Source organism: Chironomus tepperi, unplaced genomic scaffold (assembly GCF_022539635.2).
Source record: "Chironomus tepperi strain 1889 unplaced genomic scaffold, CSIRO-AGI_Ctep_v1 contig_298, whole genome shotgun sequence".
Lineage (NCBI taxonomy): Eukaryota > Metazoa > Arthropoda > Insecta > Diptera > Chironomidae > Chironomus > Chironomus tepperi.
This window is the reverse complement of record NW_027226420.1, coordinates 66017-75776: the sequence shown is the minus strand read 5'-3', so window position 1 is coordinate 75776 and position 9760 is coordinate 66017. Positions and strand designations below refer to the sequence as shown.

Below are 9760 nucleotides of genomic sequence, written 5' to 3'. Positions count from 1 at the left end.
TGTCATCAAAACCAATAACAATATTGATCATCCGTTGTATACTCAAGCATCATCATACCTCATAAAATAGCCCGTCCATTAACCATGTCATCAAACTTATTTTATTCCCTCCATCATATTGAATTTACTTCCGACAATATTTTCATTCAATTATTCTTAATAACTTTTTCATTATGCTTCGATTAACATCATCTGCTAACCACAGCAATATTTACTTAAAGCAATTTATTAAGCAACAATACTCGCACACCCCCAAAATCAAATAAATGCCTTCCTCGTGCTTCTTATTTGCTTTTATTTTTTTCTTATAAGATTACTCATTGAATCACTCGCTTGACTTAACTACGACCTATAGACAATCTCACACAATGATTTGTGGTTGTGACTTAATAAATTTTTTTTTCATTTAATTCATTCTATCGTTCTTTTGTTTCTAGATTCAGATTTATTTACTTAAAATTTTCATCATTCAATTTTTTTTTACTTTGTATCTCTACCGTGTGTGCGGTCAGTTACTCAGTTCTGAAATCAGCGAATCAGAGAGAATTATAATGAGTTGGGTAGATTGTCATTGTTTTGGGTGGATAGAGCGCATAACTATGCAGATAGAACATTTTTGCGCCAAACCAGATATCAAGTTGCAGCACAAGAGTGTATCGCGGAGCCAAGTTTGAACAGCACTGAGTTAGAGTCTTATAATGTTTTAAAGTGCAATGAAATTTTTCAAAAATGAAATTTTCTTCAATTTTTCAATGTTGGAGGTAATGGAGGATTTTTGAACTTCTTCATATTTTCTAATTTTTCGAAAATTAATTTCGAATTTTTCGAACATCAATTTCGAATTTTCGAACATCAATTTCGAATTTTTCGAACATCAATTTCGAATTTTTCTAAAATTAATTTTAGTTTGCAAAAGTTGAAATTGATTTTCTTAAAAATCTAAATTTTGAAAAATTTGATTTTAGTTTTCGAAAAATTCGAAATTATTTTTGAATTTTATACTATTTTTCGAACATTTTGAAACCAACTTTCGAAAATTCGAAACTGATTTTTAAAAAATTCAAAAATGATTTTCGAAAATTTCGAAATTTATCTTCGAAAAATTCGAAATTAGATTTCGAAAAATTCGAAATTAATTTTCGAAAAATTTCAAAACCCTCTATACAGACTGATTACATACAAATACTAACTATGCATCATACGTTTCGATAAACAACGCACTTCCTTGAAGCTTGTTGATCCTTGAAACTTAATTACATCTTCTGATAGTTCAATATCAACAGCACTTAACTAAGATCTACAAATTCAAATGAACCAATCCTCCTTCACTCAAGCACTCCTAATCAATTAAAAAATCCCAACCTACAAGAATCATTCAGACAAAATGTGGACACAACCATTTCACGCTTTTAAGAACGTACCGAGTAGAAAATCGACACTTCATACTTGAATATAAGAAAATTTCATTATAATATATTTTAGTGATGGTTCATTGTTTACATTAATAATTATTGTTATACACAACAGTAAGCAACACAAGCAACTGTGGTGTAAGTATCTACAGCATCAATGTGATGAAGCATCGGTTGTGTAAGATGAAAAACGCAAAAAAATTTTCGCCTATATAAAAAGAATATTTTAAAGATTTTAATTCAGTGTCAGATTGGTGCTTTAACAAGTTTGTTTAATTCTCTTAAATAAGAATATTTGTTGAACATCCTCCAAGTGTCAAGAAGAACAATTTTTTGAGCATTTTATCTCATCAGAAAAAATTAAAAAAAATATAAAAATGAAGAAAATTTCGGTGAGAAAAAAGAAGCTTAAAAATTACATTAAAAGAAAAGCTTATTTCATTAAAAGCACATTTACTGTCACGAAGAGTGAAAGTTTTTATAAGAAGTGTTATCATGAAGTTGAGTCCTTTGTGAGGATTTTGATGAGAGCAGTTGAAGATTTTTGTGATGGAAATGGAATTGATTTAGTGAAATTTGAAGATAATTATGGACTATTGAGACTGTCAAAATTTAAAAAAATGGCCGTTATTTTTCTAATTTGAAAAATTCAAAATAAATTTGAATTTATTTTAACCGTTAAAATATTAAAATTGAATTTAATTTGTGGATCATTTAAATATTTGAATTTATTTTGATCGTTAAAATATTTGAATTCATTCTAACCATTAGAATATTTAAATTCATTTTAACCGTTAAAAATATTTGAATTTATTTTGACCGTTGAAATATTTGAATTTATTCTGACCGCTAATTTATTTGAATTTATTTTGACCGTTAAAATATTTGAAATAATTTAACGGTCAATTTATGCATCAGGACATTAAAATTATCTACTGGCACATCGATTTGATGATAAATATTGTCAATCCTTCTACAAAATGCCAAAAAAATTAGAAAATGGGCAATTTTTTTCCCATTTAAATGACTTTTTGTTTAAATTTTCCCTAACGGTCATTTAAATTTCAAATTTTCGAATTAAATTTCGAAAAGATCGAATGAAATTTCGAAAAACTCCCAAATAATTTCGAAAAAAATTCGAAACAAAACATTAAAATCCACAAAAATTCTTAACATCATTAATTCCGATTAAAATTCAATCCACAAACGTCTCAAATTCAATTTTCACAAAATAAATTGAAAAAATGCTGACAAAATCCATTCAGCGGCTCATATGTAAATTAATTACACGGTGCATTTAACATTGTTTTTTTCCTCAATTTTCGTGTGAATTTAACAAAAAAAAAAGTTTTTCCAATTTTTTTCACCCATGTCACGCCTTTTCACGTGTGTACATTTGTGCATGTACCAACCGACAAAAAAAAAAGCTTGGGCTTTTTACAACAATGTACGACATGAAGTGCTAAGCATATATTTTAAGCATTCTCGTGCTCTCATTCCGCGGAAAATTAGATTATGAGCTTAAAAATCAACAAAACGTGATTCTGTCGTGTTATCGCATTTACAATTAATTATTAGATTGTGGCTTTTCCTCGCAAGCCATACAACGCGGATAATTTTTTGTCGAGCTTCCATTTTTGCGGAGCTTTTCATTTATACTCAATGTTGATGATTAAATTAGTTTGATATGATTTTGTGATTACATGTCATCACTACTCATTGCTTCTCATTGGACGATTACATAAATATTTTGTGACGCGAGGGTCGTCCTTAGGCAATTTTGGATCAGTTTTCGGTAGCTGATGATTGAAAAATTGTTAAATTAGTAGCTAATTTAAATCAGAATCAGAAGAAAACAGTGAAAGAGCTCAAAGTCATATGTCCTTAGTTTAACTAATACTATCCGAAATTTCTGGTTCGATTCTCAAAATCACTAATGTCCGTACTAAGGGATCTTGAGATCAAGTCCTCTCGGAAGGCACAAGGCGTAGAAAATTCCGAAAATCCTGCTCTATGCTACAGTTAGTCATACTTCAGGCTAGATTCGATGAAATCTCGTCTTAAGCGAGAATTAAGTCAGGTTGAGGCTGAATATTCAGTCCCCGTTGTCTGGTTTTCACACAAGACTTTCATAGTCTTAGTCCAGGTTCTGATCTGTCTCGAAAATTCGTCGAAACGGAGACTTAGCGGAATCTTAGTCATTACTTATTTGTCTTATCTTAGCCCAATAATATGAAGTAAAGGGAAATTCACTAAAATGTTGATGTTGAGGTTCGAGTCCTAGATTAGAATTCCGTGTAATTCACCCAGAATGTGTAAGATTATAAAATTCGACACCAAATCAGCTTCAGGTTGGTTTCAACCAAATTCAGGGTAGAATTCCAGAGCTGAGCTTGGGTGTGTTTCCCTGCCAGGAATTGTTTAACTCCTAGACCTTAGGGCTCAATGTCCGTGTTCCAATAATAAGGAACCGAAGAACTTAAGCATCCCCATATCGAGCCACTTTGGACTCACTTCTTCAATTTAGTAGAACCTGCACAAAATAATCCAAAGGGCCTCACGTACACGCATAATGAAAAACATCGATGTGACGTGATGACTTTGAATGAAGCAGAAAAAAAAGCTCATTTTACATGGTTTATCAATGCATGTGCAAAATAATCTATACACCGTACCATAAATTTTAATACTAATAATAAATCATAATTTGTATGCTAATGTGATTAGTTTTTGTTACATTATCTGAGGGCTTATTTAATACATAAGAGGATTATTTGATTTAAGCCTTAGAAAAAAAGCAGAGATTTTGTGGTGCATAAAATTAGATTTTAATGGAAATAAAAAAAGTCCTCGCGGATGTTCAGCATGTCACTTTATGTGACAGTAAAAGAAATCAATAATTAAAATATTTAATTAAATTAAAAGATTTAAAATTCGGAATGTCACCTCAATGATGACTTATGCCTCAATTTTCATCCGATAAGCTCCTTATCATCCCCTCTTAATTACTGCTTTAAATACCTTTGATCCGCTTTGTACTACACGTGATAGTAAAAAAAGTCCTGGAAATTTTGATGGCAAAAATTAATTAAAATGAGATGTGCCCGAGCGACACCTTTATGTGGAAGCTGTTTCAATATGGATCCCGCGCTCTATCTGGATAACACGCTTTTCTTGGATAATGCGCTTTATGTGAATATCGCGTTTTTCGTGGATAATGCGCCTTATGTGGATAACGCGCATTATGTGGATCCCGCATTCTTTGTGAATAACGCGCTCTTTGTGGATAACGCGCTTTTCGTGGATAATGCGCTTTATTTAGAAGCATCAATTGTGTTGCTCGGGTTGAAAGCATCTCACCGACTGCAAATGATTAAAGACACGAAATAAAAAAAATAAAACTTTTTACTGCTTCTTGCCTCATATTTTCACCTTCCTACCTCGATTTAATGAGAATTATGTTAGTAATGACAGCAGTAGCAACAGAAAAGCAACTCTTAACTTAATAATATTATGCAAATTTATTATTTCACGTGCACAGCATTTTGCTAAACTTTTTTTTTTATACTTTTTCATTATCACATCTTTTTTATTTTGTTGCTTCTCGTTTTCTTCGTTTTGTGTTTAATTTGAATTTCGTAACTTTAAATTTTTTTATGGAACTTTTGTTTTTATTTACTTGAGCTTTTTTTATCAACTTATTGCCACGCTTATAAAAGATGGTGCTATAATTTTAATTTCCTACGGAAAGAAGATAAAGATTTTTGTTGTCTGGTTAGGAGGTTGTAAAGATGCATACTTATCTGGGAAAGACTGTTTGGTATATAGTAAAGTGCTTTGTGCTATATTGTCGTTCAAGCTTTGCTAATATGGATTTTTAGGTAAAGGGTGTTCTGGTCCATATTGCTGCGTCATTGACGTATAGATTAGAATCTATCAACCTTCTTCTTCCTTCAACTCCTACTTTTGTTAGTATCAATAGGCAAAAAACAGCTTTGATGATACAGAACTACCACTACGGTACCTAAAAACGTCCCCTGTGCTTTATTACTGGTTTTATCAGATCAATTGCAAACTATGACGTCCTTTAGATGTCTCCTGAAGTTGGTTCTCGAATGTCGATTATACCTTACTCGACAACATCTGTTCATGAGGTCGTGGGCCTTCCTTATGTTCTGTTGACTCATGAGTGCAGTTACATTGCAAGCTAGTGTGTTTAGGGTGCCACGAAGCCTTAATTTCGAGGAATATTCGAGATCTGGACCTAGTCTTGAAGAGAACTCTTTAAATTCTTAGTGTCAATAAATCCTTAGACCGAGATTGCTTGGAAGTTCTCTGTCCCGGTATCGAGAACCCTTAAGTGTATTACGCCACACAGTTACGAAGCCACTAACCTAAGGTACAGTCTGCAACAGTGGTGGGCAACCTTTTAAAGAAGGCATAAACCGTATACCGTGTGAGGTTACGGTCGATGCTTATTATCAAGTTTGTGCCACGAATAAAGGGCTCCCGACTACCTGTCTACATGGTTTGGCCCCAAAGATTAAAACCTAAACCCCCAACCCTTGCCTGCTTTTCAATTTCATCCACCAACAGCACAAAAAGTATACAAAGTTCACCTCAAGTTGAAAACTCAAGATAAAATATGCATAGAAATGTTTTGTACTAATTTTCATCCTTATCTTCCACCTCAACATCCTCACCATAAAAAATATACTTTAAACTGCAAAACTGCCATGAATACTTAATGCATCATTTTTAAAACAGAATTGAATTAAAGGACAATGAAGCACAGCAAAAAAAAATGTATTCGAATTTAAACACAAACGACAAACAAGATTTAAGCACCCATTGTAATGAGAATGGAAGTGAGGCCTTATGCCTTTCGCGTGTACCCAAAATAAATTAACATTTTACAGTACGAGTTCCATGTCGCGATAATTAAAACCAATATTATGGTTTTTAACATATTCATTCGATATTAAAATAAGCACATTCACGCAATATCGTGCGATGTCGTTTGCCTTTACAATCATAACAATAATATTAAAAAAAAGGAACAACAACAGTGAAAAAGAAAATGTTTACAAGCATGAAAATGATATAAATTTTAATTTTATGACTTTTTTCTCTTTTTTTTTTTCATTTTTGCTGCCACTGGAACGCTATTTACACATACACAAAAAAAGGTTCTTCTTATAGCATTGTTTGCAACTGTCATCCGTTGTCAAGAGACCAGTGTCGACGAGAACTCGAGTGTAACAACAGCTGAAGAGAGTGGAAAGGAAAAACGCGGTATTTCACTAAATTTGGGTACGGGATTGGATGGTTATTCAGGCTATCCAAGTTATTCGAGAGGATTACAACGTGGTTACTCGGGGGGATATGCTCCAATGACTGAATATGGTAAGTTAAATTGTCGTCTACTCGATGTGTGTTAAATGGAGTGGAATTATTGTGAGTTGTGGCTTTTTTATCTTGTGATAGTGAGGAACAATTTTGATAATCTATGCTGGTATGTCTGAATTTTTTCAGAATTATGTTCTGAGTTCAATGGACTATTTGAGTCTGATGTCCTTTAAATGAGAAGACATTCACTCAGGCAGAGACATACCTAGAGGATGAGTGTCTCCGAACCCAACCCACTATGCCAGAGCTTTTGTAGAACAAAATTTAAACTTCCACGTGGTTAGGGGCCCTCACCAAAGAATTCGAACTTCCACGTGGCTATATTTCGAGCTTCAACCCTTTCACCCAAAACAAAATTGTGGACTAAATTTCTCAATTTGCTATAGAATCCAAACTTCCACTTGGGTAGGGGTCCTCACCAAAGAATTCCAACTTCCACGTGGCTAGGGGCCCTTACTATATTTTAAGCTCTACCCCTACATCCAAAACAAAATTGTGGTCGAAATTCGTAAATTTGCTATCGAATCCAAACTTCCATGTGGGTAAGGGCCCTCACCAATGAATTCGAACTTCCACGTGGTTAGGGGCCCTCACTATATTTCGAACATCACCACTTCATCCAAAACAAAATTGTGGACGAAAATCTTCAATATGCTATAAAATCCGAACTTCCACGTGTATAGGGGCCTTCACCAAACTTCTAACTTCACCCAGCATCCAAAACTTTCTTAATAAATACCAGAAAAATAAGAAAAATTTTCATAATCACCCCCAAAGATATTCTCTGACATTACAAACCCCCTTTTTTAAGAACAACTGAAAAGCCATAGTAATTGATATTAATGCGATAATTCCATAGAAACCACAGAAAGCTAATTAAAAATAATTTACTGACAATGACTTCTCATGGTATTTATATATATACATATTTAAAAATATTAGGTTACGATGGTGTGAATTACGGCATTGGCTCACAAAATTTTGCTGGCGGATATCAAGGAAGTTATCAGGGCTATAACTCACCTTATGGAAATTATCCATATGGCTATCGTGGCAGCTATCCAACATCGTACTCGTATATAAGGCAATATAATACGCCTGTGAGCACAAATCCATACGGTGGAATTGGAACAGTTTATCCATACGGAAGTAAGTGCATATTTTTTAAACGGAGGAAAAAAAAGGTCGGTTTTTTTAAGCTTTAAAATGCTGACAATTGTGGATAGAAGGAAGAGATAGAGACATTGTGGAGAAGTCGCGACACTTGCTTCCTGTTTTCGTTTCTTTTAGAATGCTTTGTTTTTAATGTAGACTAGCGGCAATTTAATTCGAATGATTCGAAATTGACTTCGAAATTAAGTTCGAAAAATCCGAAATTGATTTCGAAATTCAGGTTGAATAATTCGAACTCAAGTTCAAAAATTTGAAATTAAATTCGAAAACTTCGAAATTAATTTCGAAATAACGGTCATTTTCGAAAATGCCGATATCCCGGCGTAATGCTTGATTTCTATTTTCTAGGCGCTTATGGCAGTACTGGTACCTATGGAAGTGGATACGGAACAGGCTATGGCAGTACATACGGCAGTGGATATGGATCAGGCTATGGCAACACATACGGCAGTGGATATGGAACAGGCTATGGAAGCACATTTGGCAACGGATATGGATCAGGCTATGGCAGCACTTATGGCAACGGATATGGAACAGGCTATGGCAGCACATATGGCAGTGGATTGGGTGTTGGAAGAACTTATGGTTCTACAGGATATGGCAGTTATTAGACAGTATGCAGCTGAATAACACATCACTTACTATATATACAATGCTCCAAAACTTTTTTTAATGTTAAAGCCGTCTACAACGAAAATTTAGGAAATAAAGCTATAAAACATTTTTTTATTGCCATTGAATTTGCAAAGTTTTTTATTATTTGTGGATTTTCTTGTTATTTTAGAGCTGAATAGGCTGAATTACCATAATTGCATATTTATTCCTACCTTGGCTTTCTTTGCGTTAATCAGGTAAACATTAGTTAATCACGACTGTTATGCAGTTATGTGCAGTTAACATATTTAAAAACTAATTATCCTGCATTATTCAGCCATAAAAAAAATATTAGCAATTTTAATGCTTTAACTCATTCCGTGTCATGTTCTAATGTCACATCATTAATCAGTTTTTAACACAATTTTTAAGGTATTTACCGCGTGCGTATGGTCAATAGTGTACAGCAGCAATGTTAAGTTCATAAATAGTAAGCTTCCATGTCATTCATGTAAATGTTTGATGGAAATGGAAATTTTATGGAAGCACACGATTTGTACATTAATATATGGAATTGCTGTTAGACACATTATTACCTCCGCTATGAACACTTAAAATATTGTGCTATCTTCTTCATAACATAATAAGTGCGAATAATTGGCAATGGAGGAAAAAAGTTTTGATGATGAACAAAGTCAGCAAATTAGTTACACTGACTTACATTTTGACAGGCAGTGAGTTATTACTTTATGACTTGTTATTTACGTGTGCGCGTAGCAGGGATGTATTCAGGGATGAGAGGAAGGGTTGATCCATCTAGAAGGCACCAAGGGTAAAGTCAGACGTGTGTGCCTCTTAAGGGTATATTCAGGGGTGAGATTCATTCCCCCAAATAAGCGCCTGGGGTAAAGTCAGACCTGTGCGCCTCTCAAGGGTGTATTCAGGAACGACAGTTGCTCCCCCAAAGAGGCATCTGGGGTAAAGTCAGACGTATGAGCGTCTCAAGAGGGTATTCAGGAATGACTTTCGCTCCCCCTAAGAGGCGCCTGGGGTAAAGTCAGACGTATGAGCCTCTCAAGGGCGTATTTAGGAATGACAGTCGCTCACCCCAAAGAGGCATCTGGGGTAAAGTCAGACGTATGAGCGTCTCAAGAGGGTATTCAGGAATGACT

At 34.1% G+C, this 9760-nt stretch overlaps 1 protein-coding gene across 1 annotated transcript; it reads left to right on the top strand.

Moving 5' to 3' along the window:
* Positions 1-1666: 1666 nt before the first annotated feature.
* On the top strand, positions 1667-8734 carry LOC139092188 (keratin-associated protein 6-2-like). Its single transcript, XM_070642513.1, has 4 exons — positions 1667-1804; positions 6602-6818; positions 7764-7970; positions 8343-8734. Exons 1-4 carry the CDS (start codon positions 1790-1792, stop codon positions 8603-8605), a joined length of 702 nt encoding a protein of 233 aa, XP_070498614.1. The 5' UTR covers positions 1667-1789; the 3' UTR covers positions 8606-8734.
* Positions 8735-9760: the final 1026 nt, after the last annotated feature.

What these genes read in the sequence shown, in the direction of transcription:
- LOC139092188 (XM_070642513.1), top strand. An exon ending in TGCTCCAATGACTGAATATG is followed by an intron (nt 6,819 to 7,763) that starts GTAAGTTAAATT and finishes TAAAAATATTAG; the next exon opens with GTTACGATGGTGTGAATTAC. An exon ending in AACAGTTTATCCATACGGAA is followed by an intron (nt 7,971 to 8,342) that starts GTAAGTGCATAT and finishes TCTATTTTCTAG; the next exon opens with GCGCTTATGGCAGTACTGGT.